We start from the raw sequence: 22,634 nt of genomic DNA, 5'->3' as shown, positions 1-22,634 counted from the left end.
TTTTCTAAGAGTGATAGTGGTATTGTTTTGTTGTGCAATGACAATTTCAGATGATATATATTGAAATATTGACTGAAGGGTTATATATCAAACTAGCTATCAAGTGACCTATCAAATATCATGTGCATATATACATACACAAATATATATATATATATATAATTATCAAAATGTCAACAATCATTACTATAAATGGTAATTATATGAGTATTGATGATACCAGCCAGTGAACTTCTGTTTCGAAATATTCATGATAAGAAGTTGAAATGGCTTCCAAAGTCTTAAGCACCATGCAGGCTCCATGGGACATGAGGCTCTCCTCAATGTCCATCCGCAGGGCAGAGGCTGTCCCTAATGCGGCAGGCACAGGGTGGGACACCAAGAACAACAGGCGGTGCCAGTAGAAGGTTGGCTGTCATCTTCTTAGACTTGCTCTTAGGAAGGTCACCCAGTCCAGGATTAGCCACCATGAGAGGCCCACATCAGCCTCACGGCACCCACAGCACCTGACACACTAGCCATGGGGACCAAGATCCTGAATGGGTCCTGTAGTGCAGGTATTGGGAGACATGAGAAAATGCTGATGGAAGGGCACAAACTGCTGGAGAAAATATGAGTAAGCAGTTACAGTTTCAAGGTGTCAATGGTAACAATGTCACTCTGTCTGTTTGAATTTGCTAAAGAAGATCTAAATTCTCTAACACCACACATACAGAAAACAGACAACTATGTTAGATAATAGAGGGTGTTGTTGTGGTAGCCATTGAATAATACATGTCAAGACAGTGTAATGTAAATATACACGATTTATTTGTCAATTATACATGAATAAATCCAAAGACAGAGGAACAAAGAGAGAGACAGATGGGTAGAGGGAACATACCATACAATTCTATAATCAAATAAGACTTTAGGAATCTAAGAATGGACAGAGAAGCTGGAGTGCTTCTACATATGCACAAAGAGATCCTGTAGAGTCTCTGGCATATGGAAAATTCTCATTATATAAAGAGTAAAGGATGAATAAATAAGTATAACTATATATGTGAATCAGTATTATCATATGTAAAACTTTTGGCTGCCTACCTAATTTCTATGGACACCTCTTCTACAAGAAGATCTTTCCAAGTCTCCGTGTAATGGTTGATAAAAATGCAATGCCATGTCCATGAAGAATGATTGATTCATAAGTATATTTTCTTCATCTGACAAACTGACTTCTGTTCACCACTGCAAACGATGTCATTCCAGCCCCAACCAGAATCTCGATGATTTATTATAACACATTGCTCATTGTCACTGCTGGGCTCACCTGGGTGCCAGAACCTGGAAGGGAGAAAAGAGCATCAGGGTGTTTCCCACATTGATGCTGGGAAAGAGAAAACAAGAGTAAGCAAGCCTCAGGATGTGGTGGGAATTTGTGGAAAGCAGATTCAGGTGTGTACAAACCTACCATTCTCCACCACCCATGTCTGACGTGTCCCTGGAAACAGGGTCACCGCATTCAATATTCTCTAGCTTGTTATTCAACTGTTCTCCCAGAACACATCCCAGGGGCTACCTAGGTCTTGGTACCTGGCGACTGGCATTGCATGTACTTATTTATAAGTTGAAAAGGTCTCTCATTCTCATGCTGTAATAATTTTTTTTCATTTTACAGTAGTCTTATTTTAGAGACTGGAGAAATACTTAAAATAGTTAGATAATCTATGTATTTCTGTCATCTAGGACAAGTAATTTACTACCCAGGATTCCTACTTTTCTTCTCTGAAAACTAAGAATGAGAATAACATTACTATCTATTTCTCACAATAGAAATCAGGATAGAATATGGGAACATACTAAGATATTAGAGTTTATAAATAGTTACATGAATATGACACATAAAAATATGAGATTGGGGGCTTTTGATTTAAGAGAAATAATCAGTTATGATCTTGACATTAATTTTTATTATAATTATATTAATGAGATCTGGAGAGATGGCTCAGACATAAGAGTGCTCGCTGCTTTTCCAGAAAACATGACATCTCTGTTCCCAGCACCCACATTGACGCAGTCACACCACCTGTGACTTTAGCTGCAGAGAATCCAACACACACTTAGGGGCTCCATGGGCACCCACATACTCATGACACACAGAGAGACATAGATATACACATTAATAAAAATAAAATAAATCCTATTGTTTAATATAGGGAGAGACTGAAAGCATAATAAACCCCACCATGGTGTAGTACTTTGGTTGGGTGCCCTGGGTACTTATTATGCTACACACTTCAAACTCAGTTTCCTCATCTATCCTGGAGTATCAGTGACAAGTGTCTCACAGAACTCCTTTTGAGGAAATGAGGATAAAGTAACTCCACCCTCAACAGTCACACCAGGAGTGAGCTCTTTTAGTTTCATAACCAACAGCTGGAACACCCTAAAGTCTTCTCATGCTACAGGACCCAGGACTCCTCTAGGAAACTCTGGACTCACGTGGCACTTTCATTGTATGGTGTGTGATCAACCCAGCGCCACTGTCGGCGACCTGGATCTGAAAGCCCAATATAATAAGCAGCTTGAGAATCCAGGATCTTGGTGATGAAATCCTAAGAGGAAAGAGAGATACAGCATTCAGCCTGGATGGAGTGATTCTTTTTCTGTTACAGAATTTTTATTAGATCTTTTAAAAATTAATTTAACTATACAAAATTATAGGTCCAATATGATGCACATATGCAAATATGTAACGATCAAATCCTATTCATCTCTCTAGGCCCTTAAATATTTCTGAAATTATAGATTAATACACATTAATTATACATTTTAGAGGTACACTGTGACATTTTGACTGACTTATTCTGGTCACACACAGATGAGAAGACAAAGAAAGGATCAAGGAATAGAAGAGCCACCCCCACCCCCAGGAGTGCCATCTTCTCTGGCTGACCAGGACACAAAGTCATCACTCAGAGGCCTGATTTCCATGACACTGGAAACAATCTCTGTCCGTGATCATAATGAATTCTCATCTCAGACTCACTCCTGTGGTGGTAATCTAATTGTATTGAAATATTATTTTGATTTGTACTGAAATATTAATTTGATTGTATGTTAATAAATAAAGTTGTCTGGGGGTCAGAGCTATTAGAGCCATAGCAAGAGTGTGGCGGTGGTGGCACACGCCTTTAATCCCATAGATATCTGTGTGTTCAGGGTCAGAGCTATTAGAGCCATAGCAAGAGTGTGGCGGTGGTGGCACACGCCTTTAATCCCATAAGATCTCTGTGTGTTCAGGGATACAGTCAGCATTGGAGACATATGCCTTTAAGACCTAGGGGGCTGTACATTCAGACAGTGACGAGGCAGTCATGTGTTTGGGTTTACAACCAATGAGAAGGCAGAACAACATACTATAAAAAAACGAGCCGACAGGAAGTAGGTCTCTTTTCGCGAAGCTGGGACAGCAGGAGGAAGGGTGAGATTTTAGCTCTGAGCTCTGACTTCTCGGCTTTCTCTTTTACATTGTTTCTGTGTTTCTTATTTAATAAGACGGTTGGTTACATCTACACACTCCCATCTTTTCTTCTGCAGCACCATTCTTGAAAGTTGTGCATGAGAGAATTTAGCAGATTTAAGCATTCTCCATTCACAACCTCCGATATTTCATTTCTTTTTTAAATTTTTTATTTATTTATTTGTGGGGCGTTTACCCACCACCCCCACAGCTTCCCAGAGTTTTCTTGAGTGCGATCAGCAGGAAATGTTAGATAGAAGGATTTATAGCGGAGAATCTTATGGAGATAAACAGATAGAAAATAAAGGATAGCCTCGAGAGGGCCTGGAACCTATTCCAACGGCCCCCGACTGTCTCTGGCCCAGGGTTTTTATAGAGATACCAAGGGGTGGAGCAAAAGACCTCTTCCCCCAGCACAGCCAAGTGCAGACCATCTCAGACACCTGCACTCAGGCCCATGGTCCTGATCATCCTCTATGCGGACCTGCTGGGTAAAGCCATGAGGAACCTGAGAACGGGCTCCCACAGGTCCCCCCTTCTTAATATATAAAAAAATAACTATTAATGGCTTATAGCAATCTCCATAGCTGTAACACCTCCCATTATGGGAGTAGAGGATGATACAGGTGGCATTTCTCTTTTATATTAGGTCCAAGGTGACTACAGCAGTCTTAGCTGCCTCAAGCCCTTTCTAAACCAAAAACTCTTAAGGCAACTACAAACTTAAAGAATCCCTTAGCTTCATCATTACCATTAATAGGTTAACATAAATATTGCTATACATAGTCACAATTCTCTCAATCTTACAACTCAAAGCAAACTCTTAACAGAACCATTTTAATTAGCATATATGGTGCTATATATAGTTAACAATTTTCTCTGTCTTACAACTTTAACTCAGTCATTTTTCTTGTTAACAGAACATAGGAAAAACTTCGATGTATTCACATCAAACTTAAACATTTCCTCAACTCCACAAAACCAAGGCACATTAATATCAATAGGTTTCTGCAAACACAATTCAATCTAATAGCTCCTCCTTTTCTTTATAATTTTTAAACAAAAACCTCAAACCTAGTTAGAGGAACCCAAACTTATACAATTCCTACAAACCCATATTGAAAAGCAATATTTTCGATCTAACCATTAACACTTTGAAAACTTAGCAAAACATCCAAAAGCAGTTTCTTAATAACTCTTTACACACTTTAAAAGTAGTCTCTTAGTATACCCCATTTGCATTTCTTACTAACAAAACATGATATTAATCCACTCAAATAACAATTCAAATTAAATAGACTAAGGAATATTAACTCTCCCTTTTCTTTATAATTTTAAGTAAAATCTCAAGCCTAGTTAGAAAACCCAAACTTTTCTGTTTAAACAGTTCCATTTGTAACACAAAACCAGTTCCATAAGTAATTCCATTTTTACATAAACAGTTCCACAAAACAATTCATAAATCACCAGTTAATAAAGCATATATGCATACACAAAATTGCATCTTGATTCTAAGTAGAAATACATTTTTTCATTTAAACAGTTCCAATTTTAACCCAATTCCAGAAAACCATTCCTAGGTCATTACTATAAGTAAGCTCAAAATTGTCCCATTGCAATGAAATCTCTATTGTTCATTTCATTTAAGTACCAAAATTCAAATGATAAATATTGGTACTAGCCTTCCAAATTTGAAGAAATCCATAACCAAAATGTTTTTGTAATTTTATCTCATTTTAAGTTCAAAAAGTTCAAACAAGAAATAAATTCTGGTATCAGGCTTTCACTTCCAAATATGAAGAGACGTTTTTCAACCAAAACTTTTTGCAGTTAATAATTTTTGTTCAAACAAGCGTCTCTGCAACTTTTATTCTCACAGACAGACCTTTTTAGTTATAGTAATATTTTAAACCGCACCGTTTTTGCTGTTAGCTCAGGTTTTTCTGTGCTGCATTGATATTCCACGGAATTCAGCTGCGGATGCCTTGTGCTGGTTCTGGCGTCCGCCATTCTTAGCTTCTTAGCGGCTTCTGGAGCTTTTGAAACCATTCAGACTGCCTACTTTGCAGTCTACTAGGACACTATCTCCTGTGTCTCAGGTGTTTTCACCATATACATTAATAGACTCACACTTAACATTTACACTTTTTCACAAACTCACATATAACATTTTTTGCCTTGCAAAAGCATTTAGACTCATATTCAACATTTACACGTTTTTACAAACTCACATACAACATATTAACATCTACTTATTTATACTTTAAGGAAACTATAGAACTACTTTAGCAAATATATTTCTTATTAATTCTTATATACTTATATTCATTCCATCTTATTTCTTATTTAAACTTACATTTACAACTAGTATCTTACAAGCTTATTACTACATGTCTTAAGACTACCTTAGATACTTCTTACAAGCTTATATTCTTAAAGGAACTCTATAGATCTATTTTACAAACTTATATAGGCTATCATTAGCATATATCTAGCTTAGCAAACACCTAAAGATTTTTTAACACAGATCTAACAAGACAGAATTTTTACAAACTCACATATCTTATTTTCATCTTTCTACTTCTTACTCTTAATTATTATCACCATCTCTATTAGATTCTCTTAACTAGACAGGAAGTACGTACATCATTTCTAAAGTTTAGAGTTTATAGTCAGCTTTGTTATAAAGTAGTGGGATTTAGTGAGTGTTGTCATTACAGAGCTGTAATACTTGTTGCTAGGGGATTGTAACATTCTCGGGACGAAGCCACACTCCAAAGTTGAGTTCTCTCAGCCGTTCTGGACCAGCAGAGATGCACTGTCAGCGGTAGACAGTTTTTAACTAGAGGCTGCCCCTTAACCCAAATTCTTAATAGTTCCCCTAAATGCCTCAATTCAGACAAACGTTTCTATTACAGCAGCACTTTTGGTTTGTTCTACGGAAAAACTTCACTTCATGCTGAGGGTGAAATTACCATCTTTAGCTTCTGTAAAGCTCTTCGCCAATACTGCACAGCTATTAGGTGATATAAGGTATTTTTCTAAAGGAGCTAGTAAAGCCAAAAGCGGCACAGCTCTGAACTCTTATTTCCTCACTGTTTGCATTAACCAGTGACAAAACCTCAGAAGCACTAATCGAGCCACTTTCATTCCGCTTCCTTTATAGGAACATCATTGGAGCTGACTTTTCTTAGTTCCACACTCCTTACCAAACGCTCCAGTAACCACCGAGCTTCATTCTCCTCTTGTGAAAAAACACAAACATGTCCTCAACCCCATATTAACACAGGATCGGGACCCTTCCATAATCCCGAGCAGGGATCTTTCCATTTCACTTGAGTTTCAGGATTTAGAATTTTCACTTCGTTAGCTTTAACTCCTGATGTTATTAGCAGCGGTGATATTTAGCATTGATTTCTTATAAGGAACTTTCAGGTAAAGCAACTCTTTTGTAAGACAGCTAGATTTTCTGAAGTTTGTTTCCCATCTATAAAGCAGTCATTTCTTTTCTGAATGCCTGTTTCCTTGTCTCATTATTAGATTTGCAAAGGAATTACTCATTACAGGCAGTTTGTTCAAAAGGCAAAGAACTTTTTTAATTTCAACATAAGTTTCTTCATATCTAAGACAACATTCAGTGTATAAACTGCTTTCCCTTGTTTTAAGGATTTTCAAGTGGCTTGTTTGCTCTTAAAGGTAGCTTTTTGTCATCCAACTACAGTAAAAACTTTTCACAGCTATTAGGGTAAATAAGGCATTTTACCAATGGAGCCCCAAACCGCAAAGCGCCTAGTTCCGTATCCTTTCAATTTTTCATTGGAACTGACACTTAAACTCTTAGATGATTTTCCTGCCTATTCTTTTTAAAAGCTATATTTTAAGTTTACCATGAACGTATTTTCGAGCTGACAAAAGTGTTTCAGGGCAATGTCGCCATCTTTAGCAGAAAAACTACCTTTCCCAGAATGCATTTCCCTTATATTAGTCCATAATAATACCAGTCCCTTATATCAGTCCCTTATATCATTTCCCGTATTTCTTTTCGGGTCTGAGAGTCAACTGGTTCTCTTTTACTAGACTTGCCTGGGAGGTTTGAACAAAGTCTCTTGCCTTTGCAACTGGAGATTTGAACAAGCATTTTACATTTTCAGCTATGGCCCATTGGGAGGTTTCTATTCTCCTCAGCTGGCTTCAACAGGTGTCTCTCCTTCATCAGACACTGGCCCCTGGATCAGAACCACACCTGCCTCGTTAGTGCACATTGAGGCTGGCATTCCTGATAGCAACTTTGCTCGGGGCTTGTGTTTGTTTTAGCCAGTTAGTGAAAAACAAGATCATTTACAACAGAGCTTTTCCATAGCTCCTTCAGAGATTTTTTCTCCCACTGATCTATCTCATTTTGCTTTCTCCTTCCTTCCCCAGATGCAGAGCTTCAGGTATCTGCAGCTCTGTACCTCTGCTAGCTGCCTTTGGAGGTAGGGGCTTTCTTCCCCCCAATCTGCCTCAAACTCTTAGCTTTGTCAGGTCATGCATTTTCTGGGGAGGAATCTGTCCCCTCTTTCTTCAGAGTCTTTCTCCCAGACAGTATCCAGTTTGGTCTCAGTTTATCCCCTCTACCCCAGAAACAGTTTCCGACACTACAGTGGCAGATTTCCCTGCTACTGAAGGTAGGGGCTTTAGTCCGTTTCTGTTTTCGGGGTCTGTGGAGTTTGTGTACAGACTGAAAATCCAACAAGGGAGGTTTTTGCCATCTCTAAACTCGCATTAGGAAGGTGTTTTGCCTCATCAGGCCTTCACCTGGCCCAGTCCCCCAGTGGGTTGTGTTTGCTTGTCTGGGTGCTCAAGGACAGAGCTTATGCCAGAGACAATCACCCCTCAGGGCTACACTCCCTCATCTCAGGGAGTCAGTTGAAACAAAGCTTTTCTCAAAGAGATGCTTTCTCTGACTGAAAAGAAAACTTTACTCCTGGATAGTTCTATTCTGCCCTGACTGGGCTCTTTCCCCAGACAGCGTTTTGACTCAGCAACACGACTGCTTCAGACACGGTTCAGCTTTACTGTTTTCCCAGAAAGGTCCTTACTCTGATAGAAAAGCTTTTCTCAGATTTCTTTTTGCAGCTGTGGACCTATCAACTGGGACTTGTAGGAAAACAGACACGTTCCTATTGGCTTTAGCTTTGGTTTTCATTAGCAATCTTCCCCTGGGTCCTGCACCTTCCTGCCTCAGCTCTGTGCTCCAGGAAGTTTACAAAGGCAGGAACCCTAGTATCCCCTAAATGCACTCAAACTCAGAGATGCTGGCCAGTCACCTCTGGGTTTTTGGTCAGAAGGGAGGATACAATGCTAACAGTTTGCATTGCTTCAGAGGATCTTTGCATTAGGACAGTTAGGAGCACCTTTTCATAGCTCACTCAGAAACAAAACCCTTGATGCCTTAGCTCGGCTATAACTGAAAAGCTTGGCTTTTTTGCTTTTCTCAGGTAGTTTTCTGCCCTTTGGGGCTCTCTGTAGCTCTTTATCTGCACTCTCCCAAGCGTTTCCCTCAGGGTACTCTGACCCACTGTCTTTTACTAGCTTGAAGAGACAGAGCTTAGAAGAGGTTTTTAGAAACTTGTTCCTGCCTCCTGCATTGCAGGGAGGATTGTTAAAGCTTGAAAGAACTTAGAGAGGTTTTGCTATCTTAAGTTTGATGTTTTCCCTTAGAGCTAATCACAGGTGGTCCCCATACTAATATCTTCAGGTGATCTAATTTTTGTCCTGAGAGAGAGAGAGTTAAAGGCTTTAGTTTTTAAGTTTAAGAGAGCTCTTGAGAAGATTAAGGCTTTTTAGATTGATTTTTTTCCCAAATTTTCCAAGAAAAGCTTTATAGTTTAAGAAATTTTTTTCCCCCCAGGAGAGAGACCAACTTTTCCCAAAACTTCCCAACTTTAAACTTTGACTTCTTACACCCCCATTTTTGCTTCAGGGAGAAAACACTTTCTCCTGCCGCTTGGACTTAGCATTTCAGCTGTCCCCAGGGCAAAAGCTTCCATAGGAAACTTTTTCTTCCCCATAAGCTCAGAGAAGAGCTTTTTTTACTACCCATAAAGCCCAAAGAAGGATTTTTTTCCCCCAGTTTGCGTTTATAGCTCCCAAAGTGAGAAAATTGAAGTTTTTCTGTCTAGTTGCCTTACTTTTTCCTACACAATCTTACACTTCTAAGTTTTTCCTAAACTATATTACTACCCTATACCTTACTTATTCTTCACAGATAGAATTTGAGAAAGGGATACAAGATAGAAAATTTTGACAGAAGAGAATTTCGCTGCAGCATCGGACATCCTTCCAGTCTGCTTTCCTTTTCTCTCGAGGATAAAACCCCTGCCTCACCAAAAAATATATATATAAAATATATTTTTTTCATAACACCGGCATGCCTTTCCACTGGCAGGGCTGACTCAGCACTTTCACCAAAAACTCTGTATTAAAACTATTATTTTCCTTTATCTTTAGTCCCTATTACTTTGTCTTTAGTCCCTGTTCATTTGTCTTTAGTCCCACCTTTTTTGTTCCCCCTTTTTTTCTTCAGTCCCCTTTTCTTTTTTCTTTAGTCCCTGTTCACGGCACCATTCTGTGGGGCGTTTACCCACCACCCCCACAGTTTCCCAGAGTTTTCTTGAGTGCGATCAGCAGAAAATATTAGAAGGATTTATAGCGGAGAATCTTGTGGAGATAAACAGATAGAAAATAAAGGATAGCCTCGAGAGGGCCTGGAACCTATTCCAACGGGCCCTGACTGTCTCTGGCCCAGGGTTTTTATAGAGATGCCAAGGGGTGGAGCAAAAGACCTCCTCCCCCAGCACAGCCAAGTGCAGACCATCTCAGACACCTGCACTCAGGCCCGTGGTCCTAATCATCCTTTATGCGGACCTGCTGGGTAAAGCCACGAGGAACCCGAGAACAGGCTCCCACATTTATTTTTATTTTATTTTACAATACAATTCAGTTCTACACATCAGCCAGGGATTCTCTTGTTCTCGCCCCTCCCGCCTCACCCAGCCCACCCCTCATTACCACGTCCTCCAGGGCAAAGCCTCCCTCCGGGACTGAGATCAACCTGGACCTGACTGGACTGAGTCTACCAGGTTGATCTTGGATATTTCATTTCTGATGGTTGGCTGTGACTCTCCTGATTTGATCTCCTTTCCCTAGTCAGCTCTGCGCCCTCCTCTGTTAGGCAGTGGGTACTACAGGAAGCATTAGAGTGCTGAAATCACAAACTGCTCTTTCAAGCAGAAACATTTCACCCTTCCTTCCACCCTCAGGCATTGCATTTCTGTTGCCATGGTTCCTTGTGGGATGATCAGCTTCACTGAAGCAGGGGCAAGGTGTAGAATGCCAAGGCTGAAGCAACCTTTCCAGCTTCCTGATGGAAAGCTTTCTGCCACATCAGCAACACCCATGTCAACAAAACTCCCTCTTAGAAAAAAGAGGCAGACAGCAGGCCAGGCCCAGGTCCCACTCTCTCCCAGGATGCACCTGCTCTTCCTGGCTGTGGATCACCATCAGATGAGCACCCATGCTGGAGCAGTTCTCCTTACTCTCTCTCCAAGATGCTGAGCCAGTTCCAGTGAAGTAGCAGTGGGAACTAAATGGCTTCCAATCCTTTGGGCAACAGCTCCAGACTTTGTCTTCGGGGGAAGAAGAAAATGTAAGTGAATGTCATAAAGTCATTTTAAAGCTGCTTGATGTGGAAACCACATGGAAGCTGGGACTCCCCACTTCTACAGATCCAGCAAGGAACCCCTCTCAATTCAGATGCCAAGCACTCAAGTCTACCTCTCTCTACACTAATATCAGGACCCCATTGTCCTACTGTGGTGTTGTCAGGAACAGAGTACCACGGACACCCAGACACTGAGGACATAATGCCAAACTGTCTGTGTCTCTAAATAAAACTCATTATACCAAGAACCAGAAAGTTTCATAGTTTTATATGTTGTATTTAAATAATGCATGTCAGTAATCATGGTAGAAAAATACTGACAATTTTTAAGTTAATGATGATAAAACTACTTCACAAAAATATTACAAATATTCTAGAAATAAATGCAAAATAGAATGCCTTAAGAAAGTAAAAAAAATATAAAAACCCAATGTGTGTAAATACAACTTTTTTATTTTTGAAAACATCATTTTAATCATTGCATTGTGTTTCATTATACTCATATATGAAGATATTTTTAACAGATTCATTTTTTGCCAGTTACTTAGGGTGTTGCTTTTCTTTACACCCCTATTAAGAATAATAGCAACAGACCAACTTTGTCTACACTAGTTACTTGTGTCCCAGGGAAAATTTTAGAGAATAAAAGCTGGGTCAAAGGATGAAATGTGTTGTAAGTATAACTCTTTCTTTCTGTAATAATGAGTTTTTCCATTTCATAATTGAAAAAAATTGATAGAATAGTCTTTTTCAAATGCAGTACAATGGAGTGACAGAGAAATCAGGAGAAACAAAAATCATAGAAATTGAAATGAATAACAGAGACAAAACAGAAATAAACAAACAAATACAGTCTTCCTTCATGATCCTTAACTATCTATACCAAATAAAGAGAGGTATAAAATATGTGAAAAATAAAGCAAAGAATTGAGAAGCATATTGTGGCAGATACACAGAGTTAAATTCACGCACTATTGTATATCCCTATGTGCTTGTATGGATACAAAGAATGTCAGAGACGAGAAAGCAATCACAGACCAGGAAGAGACAGAAGAATGAATGGCCAGAGCATGCAGTGTTCAGTGAAGATCTAAGAAATGACATTTTTAGTGGTAAACGTAAACAAGGCTCAGACGACAAAGACTATTGTGCACCATTATGAAGAACTTGGATAGATATAGACAGATACATTATTCTTTCTCTTGAGAAACCTAACCCAATATTCCAACATAGTGTGGGTTACATGTAGCAACATCCTTTCAAAATTACAATGTGTAAAATGGATTTTAAAAAAGATCATTTTTTTACATTTAATTAAAATTTAATTATATAATTTTCCCTCCAATCTCTGCCATGTTCCCTCCTCTCTCTCAAATTCATGGCCTATTTTTATTGCCCTAAGAGCTATGGGCAATTAATACCTGCTGAGAGAGGGAGAATTAATCTCCAGGGATGAGCCTCCTAATTGGTTATCTAATACCAAGTGGTTAGCCTTAAAAGGGTACACTTTTATCAGCCAGAACACAGCATAGCAAGATACAGTCAGACTAGGCATAATCCCTCATATCAAGGTTGGTCAAGGCAACCCAGTAAGAGGAAAAATGTTCCATGAGCAGAGGAGGGCTGCTCTTTTCTGAAGGGAAATGGAGGGACAGTGGATCTAGGGGATAGGGGAGGTAGCAGTGGCTGGGAGAAGAGGAGAGACAGGAGGCTGCAGATGAGATGTATTGTATTAAAGAAGAACAATTTTTTAAAAAATAAATAAGAGATTCAGATGATGAAAAAAGGTACACTTTTAAATGCCCTTCCTTAAGTGGATCATCAGGCAATAACAGTCTGTAATTATTGGTATAGTTTAGACCCTGTGTACTATATAATTAAACTAGCATTTCACAACCTGTCAATTCCTCTCCAAAAATAATTACTCAAATTTTAATATAGGAATATCCTGTAATAAATCAGGTCAGTCATCCTCAGAACTAATATTCAGATCATTTAAAACAAGTATCTTCTGAAAAATCATACCAACCTAGAGAAAACTGAAGAGATGTGACAGCTAAATACAGTGTTGCCATCCCAGATGGGAGTCTAGTAATTGTGAACTTCAATCAGTGATGATGTCAGTATTTACCCACTAGTTGTAGCAACCACATTTGCTTATAAAGATGTTCATATAAGGGACAGTGTATGTATATGTGGGATAAAAATGATATCTTTATATCACATGAAATTGTCTACAATTTTAAAATGTTCAAGGATTCTATTAATACTTTAAATAATTTGTATTCATGACACAGTGCTTCACCATTTTATTCAAATTATATATGTGTATATATGCATATTTATACACATATTTTTAAAGATTTCCTTATTTATTATGTATACATTGTTCTGTCTGCATGTATCCCTGCATGCCAGAAGACAGCACCACATTTCATTACAGGTGGTTGTGAACTACCATGTGGTTTCTGGGAATTGAACTCAAGATCTCTGAAACAGCAACCAGTGCTCTTAATCTACAGCCCGTGTGTGTGTGTGTGTGTGTGTGTGTGTGTGTGTGTGTGTGTGTGCGCGCGCGCACTGAGGTAAAAAACAGCAAGTGTGCAGAGATGGTTAAGGAAGAAGCAAAAGCTAAAAAAATCTAATACAATAGAACTCTTTTCACAAACAAGAATCGTGTAGACAAATGGAGGCATACATATCAGACTTTCTGGTCTGATATGGATGTACATGTGGACTCCAGGTCTCAGTACGTGCCATCTGGGAATCTATTAGAAATATCACACAACTCAGGCAGACATCCCCTACTCAAGTGCAAGCCACAGCAGCCAGAAGAACCAGTAGACAAACCTAGGCAGCCTCAACTGCTGGACCAGAGGGCATTTGGCCACCAGAACTCCAGATAGACTTCCTGCCCCAGAACTTTCTCCACTCTCGTAGTTCACCCCAGACACTACCCCCAATCGCCCCTCCCCTAATCACAATGTCCCAGCCCCCAATTCAGATGGAGAGGCCATGCTCAACAAGAGGCCAGGCCAGCTGCCAGAAGTCCAGTCCTCAGCTGGGGAGAAGAACCTCTGTTCAATGATAGGTCACACAGAAGAAAAGACCAAAAAGGAAAGAGAAACCAAGAAATAAAACACCCACCAAAGATAAACTTGACACATAGACCTGAAATCACCCCAAACCCAGATGTGTGGGCTAGAGGAAGAATGCAATCAACAACAGCCATGGTGATATGTCACCACCAGAGCCCAGCTGTCCTACGACAGCAAGCCCTGCATATCCCAACACAGTCAAAGTACAAGAAAAAGACCTTAGAACCAACTTTATATAGGTGATAGAGGTCCTTAAAAAGGAAAATGAATAAACCCCTTAAAGAAATCAAGGAAAACACAAACAAAAAATTGGAGGAAATGAATAAATCCCATAAAGAAAGCCAAGAAAAAACAAACAGTTGAAGGAAATCAATAAAACTGATCAAGACCTGAAAATGGAAATAGAAGCAATAAAGAAAACACAAGATGAAGGAATTCTGGAAATGGAAAATCTAGGTAAGTGAACGGGAACTACAGATGCAAACATAACCAAGAGAATACAAGAGAGGGAAGGGAGAATCTCAGACATTCAAGATACGACAGAAGAAATAGATACTTCAGCCAAAAAACATTAAATCTAAAAAAAATTCTGACACAAAACAGCTAGGAAATCTCGGACTCTATAAAGAGATCAAACCTAAATATAATGGGAATATAGCAAGGAGAAGAATCTCAGCTCAAAGGCCCAGAAAATACTTTCAACAAAATCAGAGAAGAAAATTTTCCTAATCTAAAGAAGGAGATGCCTATAAAGGAACAGGAAGCATACAGAACACCAAATAAATTGAACCAGAAAAAATCCCCTCACCACATAATAATGAAAACACTAAGCATATAGAACAAATAAAAATTATTAAAGACTGCAAGGGGGAAAGACAAAGTAACATATAAAGGCATACCTATTAGAATTACACCTGATTTCTCAGTGGATACTAAAAACCACAGAAGGGCCTGGAAAGATAAACTGCAGATTGTAAGAGACCATAGATGCCAGCCCTTACTACAATAACAAAACTTTCAATCAACATAGATGAAGATATAATATTTCATGATAAATTCAAGTTCAAATAATATCTATCCAAAACTCCAGCCCTACAGAAGGTACTAGAAAGAAAACTCTAACCCAAGGATGTTAACAATGCCTATGAAAACACAGGAAATAAATAATCCCACTCCAGCAAAACCAAGAGAAGGGAAGCACACACACAAACACACACCACAACCAATAACAACAACAGCAACAGCAAAATAACAGGAATTAACAATCATTGGTCATTGATATCTTTCAATATCAATAGACTATTTCCTTAGAAAAAACACACAGACGAAGAGAATGGAAGCAAAACTAGGATCCATCCTTCTGCTGCATACAAAAAATACTCCTCAATATCAAAGATAAACATTACCTTAGAATAAAGGGTTGGAAAAAGATGTCCCAAGCAAATGAACCTAAGGAACAGCCTGGAGTAAGCATTCTAATGTCTAACAAAATAGACTTCAAACCAAAATTAGTCAATAGAGACTGGGAGGGGCACTTCATACTCATCAAAGGGAAAATCCACCAAGATGACATTTCAATTCTTAACATCTATGCTCCAAATTCAAAGGCACCCAAATTTGTAAAGGTAACACTACTAAAGCATACATCACACATCCCAAGGTTAACCCATTCAAAGACTCCTAGTAATGGGTGATATGGAGCCTGAACTGGCCATCTCCTGTAACCAGGCAAGGCTTTCAGTGGTGGGACTGAGATTCCAACCCAGCTACAAAACCTTCAACCTATGCTTTATTCTGCCTGCAAGATGTGCTGGGGTAGAGGTGGCACAGAACATGTGGGAGTAGCCAACCAATGACTGGTCCAACATGAGGCCCAAGCCACAAGAGGAAGCCCATGCTGGACCCTGCCTGGATGACCAGGAATCTGAAATGGGATGGCTCAGAGACCTAGGGCAGAGCTAAACATAAAACCAAAACAAACAAACAGAAGTCAATGAACTGATTTCTAATAACATTCCACTATACTCATAGACTGGTGGCTACCCTATTTGTCATCAGAGAGGCTTCATCCAGCAACTGATGAGAGCAAAGGCAGAGACCCACAACCAACCATTAGACAGAGCTTGGGGAACCCTGCAGAAGAGGGGCAAAGGATTTTAGGAGCCAAAGAGGTTGAGGACACCAGGCTGCATATATGTTATGGTTGTTAGCTTGGTATTTTCTGTGGGATTCCTAAGAGTGGGAGTGGGGGTGTCTCTGACTCTTACCTGCTCTTGGGATGTGTTCCTCCCACTGGGTTGCCTAGGTCAGACTTGATATGAGGGCATGTGCCTAGCCTTGTTATAACTTTCTGTGCTGTGTTTGGTTGACATCCCGTTGGAGACCTGCTCCCTTATGAAGGGAAACAGTAAAGGAGTGGATCTAGGGGAGAGAGGAGATGGGGAAGAGAACTGGGAGGAGTGAAGGGAGGGGAAACTGTGGCTGGGATGCAGTGTATGAGAGAACAATAAGTATAAATGGAAGGAAAAAGGAAGGAAGGAGTGAAGGAAGGGATGAATGTAGGAAGGAAGTAAAGAAAGATTAATGTGAGACCATTACACTCTAGAGCAAGCAAACAAAATTAAACATGCTTTAATTCTTACCATCCATTGGTGGATTGTCTTTTGTGCAATTCAATTCTTTGTGAGTTAGATCTCTTATAGCTTTTTTTTCTTCAAAAAGTTGAGAGTATTTTTGAAAATAAACTGTAAAAAAAAACAGAAACAAAGCTACTCATTTTCATGAAAATATTATGGCTTTGACTTTCTACTTACTGGTACAAAGATCTACCAAGTCCCAATTACCTAAGTAGACAGAGCCTAAGATTCCCATCACCCCGCAGTCAATGTAGTCCTCAGCCTCCTATTTGAAACCACAGGTACTTCCAGGACTCACAGAAAGACGAATGATTTGAAAAGCAGGCAGGCCCACTGCCATGACTCTAAAGGGAGTGAGCCATACCCTTCCATGTTAACATGAGATGAAAATGCTAACTCCTGGGGGAGATGAAGCAGAGATATTTGTATTCAAGAATGTAAACTGCCTTGGCTTTGGGAGGAAAGGGGGTTAGTTAATTTTGAGTAGATCTAGGTTATTTTAGAATGTGAAATAGAAACGAACTCAACATGTATCTATAGAACACTGTTTTCTTCCTTAAACTCTCCTCATTTCGACCAGCTTACTCCTCCACACACACACTCGCTCTCTCCTGGTTTATAGCTGAGTGGCTTCTAGCTACAACTGAATTTCTTTACCTACCTCCCAGAGTCTTGTCCTCCTTACCCCACTAATTTGGCTTCCTCCATTTCACTCACACCAGGTTTGAAATGGATCATCAATAATTCCCCAGGATTATTAGTTAGCCATCTTGCTATTGGACTCAACTCATTTCTCCTCCTCCCCAGCTCTTAACACATTGCTCTGTCCTGCATTTGCATCACCGTTTATTGCCATTACTTCTTCTTGTTTTATATAATCTCTTCTCCCTCCATCCACCATTTAAAATGTAACACTTCCTACAGTGTTTTCTTGATTCTTCGTCCTCATGCAAAATCTTCCCGAGTGATGCCATGTATTGCTATGGTTTTGCCTGCTGCCTGTATGTGCCGGATTTTGTGCTCAATAAACACAAACATACTAGGTTAGACTCAGTATGCCCAAAACTGAAATCAACACGTACAAACTTAAACCTATAACTTATCCTAGATTGTCTACCTCTTTGAATAACTTCATGGTTGCTGAGTTTACATCATCAGAATATTAAAGTCACACTGTACTTTTTGGACCCCTTATTCCCTGGCTCTCCATATTCATCAGCATCTACTTCCTTGGTGTTGTGCTCTTTACCACTCAAAGTCGCCATGTCTCATGTTCTTCAGATGCTTATCTCATTATCAAGTTAGAAATAGACCTTCACATTTCTCTCTTTGTCCTAATGACTCTGTTTTCAGAATCCTACAAAAGCACTGTCTATAACCTAAGTTCAGTTACACCAATTCTCTATTTGAAATGTTGCAATGGTTCTCCATGGCTGTGATGCCTTGCAAAAAAAGACAACAACATTTAACTTCAGTATCCACACACTGTTTTAATGTGATTTTGAAATTTCCTTGGTTAACAAAAAAAAGAAAGGAAGAAAGAAAAAGAAAAGAAAAACAGTGAAGTCTTCTGTGTGAGTTGCCTCCCAGATTCCTTTGGCTAAGAGAATGTCCAAAATCAATTCTGATCTATTATTAAGTTAAGTTGTTTAAAAGATTTATATATTTATTATACATAGTGTTCTGGCTGCATGTATGCCTGCAGGCCAGAAGAAGGCACCAGATCTCATTGCAGATGATTGTGAGCCACCATATGTTTTCTGGGAATTGAACTCTGGACCTCTGGAAGAACAGTCAATGCTCTTAACCTCTGAGCCATCTCTCCAGCCCTCGTGTTAAATATTTTGAGAGACCTGGCTCATGGTCACCCACAATCTTGGGCAAGCTGCTATGTAAACAAGCCAGGACATCCTAAGGAATTATATAAAGTTGGGTTATACTGTTAGTCATCCTAGCTGGCTTCCTAGCTGAGGTGCCTGGACTGGTAACTGACCACATACACACGTCTAAGTTCAGCTATGACCAGAGAAGCCAATCAGTGGAGATCAGCCTAAACTGACAAACCACAGAAGCACAAGATAAATAAATCATTGTCTTACCTCATTAAGTTTATGCTGATTAATTAAGCAGAAAACCATACTTGATTAAAAAAAACAATATTTAGAAGAAAAAACTGAGTTTTTCATAACGGGGCACAACACATGCTCTGCATGCTGCTATGTCTACCTTGGGAAATGTCATTTCTTCTTCACCTAAAACTGTACTTCAGTCATTAATGCTTTTGTCTCTCACCTCTGTGACATTCTTGGTACACACAGTTCTAGACATAGTCTCTTCTAGGAAATCTGTGTCACACAAGACTTCCTGGACAATGTGGGAGACACTAGTCCATTTTTTCTTCATTTTTTAAGACACAGATTTTTACATAGTCCAGGCTAGCTCCACACTTGCTGTCTTCCTGTCTCAACATCCTGAGTAGCCACTGGACCTGGCTGGCACTGATTTGTTGACTTTCCTCTAAGTTTCTGGAGAACAGAGTCCATGTTATTCCTGGACTCTGCCTGACACACTGTATGACATACAGTAAATGGCTACTACTTGATTCTAATGAATGAGTAAAACACCCTAAATACACTAGTTTGCATGCATTTTAAATTTTTCAGAAATTCTTGAAACTTTGATGAGCAGAAATCCACCCATTTGCTCAGCTGGCTTCTAGATTTCACATAATCCTGGGCAGGACACAGCAATTAGGAATCAGCTGAAGAACACTTCTTGGATAATTTCTTCCTAAGTCCTTCTTGTCCATAAGCTCATCTCAAGATGAAGGAGTCCTATACACACACAGCTTGTATACACATACAACTCAACTTCTAAATGCCGATGAGAAAACAGATTTGACCTCCCAGTCTAATAAAAACAACACTCCAGAGTTTATCCACAAACCCACATATGCTCATAAATGCACTCCAGTTTTACTAATGAGATGGATTCCTTTTTCCCCAAGACAATAGCTAAATCCAAGGACAGAGTAAAAGCCACAATGTAACCCTTGAATTATTTCTCCCCAATCAACATTTCTTCTCCATACTCTGTTAAGTGCTGGTGCTACAGCAGAACCTCTCTTCACCTAAGGCAGACATCGCATTGCCTGTTGATTCATCGGGGATACGTACAGATAAAAGCAGCCAAGAATGCGATGGCCAACAGCAGGAAAAGTGTCATCAGTGATGTGAAGAGCAGTGAGGGGCGGCCAGGCTTACTTAGATGAGGGGTGGGCTTCACTTTGGGAACTGGAAGGAGAGCACATTCATCTCATGAGTGATAAGTTTCATCCTTGTTTCTGCTTTTCCTCCCTTGTCTCCCTTCTTTTCCATGTCCCATAATTACTAATAGTGTGAACATTTGAAATAATAGAAAAATAATGTCCATTGTAAAAAACAATAAAAAATATATAAAAGTACACACAGTATTGAAATAACTGGTATTAATATTTTGAGATCTGAAAAATAATTTGTTGAATATATATATATATATATAGACACACTGTAAGACATACAGTAAATGACTACTACTTGATTCTAATGAATGAGTAAAACACCCTAAATACACTAATACACACACACACACACACACACACACACACACACACATATATATATATATATATATATATTCACAAAAACACTTTGATCATATCCTTTCAGGAAGTTCCTTTTTTGGTGGTTGGTGGTGTAATGGGCTAGGGACTCACTATGTAGACCAGGCTGATCTGCAGCTCATTATGTAGAGCAGGCAGGCCTCCTCGATGATCCTCCTGCCTCTGCCTCTGGAGTGCTGGAATTACACCACCCACTGGTCCTTTCAGCAAACTTTAAAAAATGTATATATAGTATGTTTTCCCACATGAGGACATAGCATAAGTACTGCCATCTGCTGTGACTTTCCTTTTACACTGTCTTGTAGGTACATTTTCCTGTCACCATGTTTTCTCGGTGTTCTTTACTGTGGTTGCAGCACTATATATTCTAATACCTTCCAGACTGTCTGAACATTAAAGATGAATATGCAATAAAAGGTAAATATTTGTAGTCTTTTTCCACTTCTTTAATCATATGGTCAATCTGCTAGTCACTGACTCATGACTGGAAACAATTTGCTAGATGAAGGTAAAATTAGTGGAGAGCAACTGCCTACCAAGGCAGAGGCTCTGCTTTGATTTATAGTATAAAAGAAAAAGTTCCTTCAAGATAAAAGATCCATACAGAAAAAGTTTTTATACAGTTACAATATACTGTCAAACATAGAGGGGAAAATCTCAATACTGAAAAGGATGATTTCATTTTTTGTTCATTTTTATATTGCAGGAAATGCTATCTATAAGATATATATATAAAGAAAAAGGAAAAAAATAAAATAAAATAAAGAAATCAGGCTGAGTAAGCCAGTAAGCACATGATGTCTGCATCAGTTCCTGCCTCCAGGTTCCTGCCCTGTTTAGGTTCTTGTCCTGACTACTTTCAGTGATAAACAAGGCTGTGGAAGTGTAAGGCTGAATAAACCCTTTCCTCAAAAAAAAAAAAAAAAAAGAGAGAATGCAGGATACAAGGTACAGTTTCTGGTTTCTGTAAATGGCAAGAGCAAAAACCATGCCAAGCAAGCTTTTCTTTTCCACAAAACTCTACACTACAAACAATTCAGTCCCCTGTGCCTCCAGTAAAATCCCAGAGATTGAGTGCTGAGAGGATTAGTAACCAATTTCACCCAAAGTTTATTATTGACTCTTCCTTTATCCTTCCCCTACATTAAGTCCAGAATTTTTTACCTGTAGCAGAATCTGAGTAGGTGCCTGAGGAGTTGGATTCATTCTTGAACTTGACTTCTGCATAGGTGATTTCTGAAGCCATATCCAAAAGAGAACTGCCTCACTCAGAAAATGCACCGTCTCCTCCCTAAAACTCGTGTTATCTGAGAACCAAACACAGCGATGAATTGTCATATCACACAATTATATAGAAGAAGAGAGATTTCCAGAGGGGATATACCACATGAGAATGAGAAACCACAACACGGAATCACTCAGGCCACATACAGAGATGCAACATCTTAAAGCAAGAAGATAAGAACTGTAGCGTTTGAACCTACTCAGCGTGATATGCAAATACTATAAAGAGGGAACTCAAAGGGGGAAGGAAAAAACTAGGAAGGAGAGAAGAGGAACCACGCTGTGGGAGAACTCTGTCCTAAGACATTCTGCAGCAAACATAACTTCATGAGCTTCTGTATGCAAACGTGGTTTCAGACGAACTGGACAAGGTGAGCAAACACTTAAGACATGACAACATCCATTTTGACTGAACAGCCAAGTTCTGACACCACATTCTAGAGGACCATTGGCCCCTCACCATTGTGTGGGCTCCCACTTCCCACTCAGCTGCCTCCAGCAGGGGGAAGGCAAAGCTCACATCCCGGTCCTTCTGAAGCTGCTACTCTGAGCTCTCTGCTTTCCACTGCCTTCATAACTCACTCATGGGCTCTCTCCACTCACTGGGCCACTGGCCACATCCTGACACAGCTCTGGTTAGCAGCATTGGGAGGAGGCTGTCTCTTTCCACATGCCTCTCCTCCCTTGACCCCTGCACTGCTCAGCTGGAGCTTCCCAGGTTCACAGCACTGTTGGCAACCTTTGG

At 39.5% G+C, this 22,634-nt stretch overlaps 1 protein-coding gene across 1 annotated transcript; it reads right to left on the bottom strand.

Annotated features, from left to right (window-relative positions):
- Window positions 1-554: 554 nt before the first annotated feature.
- On the bottom strand, window positions 555-22,078 carry LOC102904744 (C-type lectin domain family 4 member A-like). The gene is made up of 6 exons (XM_076567954.1): window positions 21,770-22,078; window positions 20,121-20,237; window positions 16,951-17,052; window positions 11,024-11,175; window positions 2,485-2,597; window positions 555-1,326 (listed from the first exon to the last, which is right to left on the bottom strand). The coding sequence occupies exons 1-6, from the start codon at window positions 21,849-21,851 to the stop codon at window positions 1,185-1,187; spliced, it is 708 nt and encodes a 235-aa protein (XP_076424069.1). The 5' UTR covers window positions 21,852-22,078; the 3' UTR covers window positions 555-1,184.
- Window positions 22,079-22,634: the final 556 nt, after the last annotated feature.

The sequence above is a fragment of the Peromyscus maniculatus genome, chromosome 3 (genome assembly GCF_049852395.1).
Source record: "Peromyscus maniculatus bairdii isolate BWxNUB_F1_BW_parent chromosome 3, HU_Pman_BW_mat_3.1, whole genome shotgun sequence".
Classification (NCBI taxonomy): Eukaryota; Metazoa; Chordata; class Mammalia; order Rodentia; family Cricetidae; genus Peromyscus; species Peromyscus maniculatus.
This window is presented reverse-complemented; position numbering and strand designations above follow the sequence as displayed.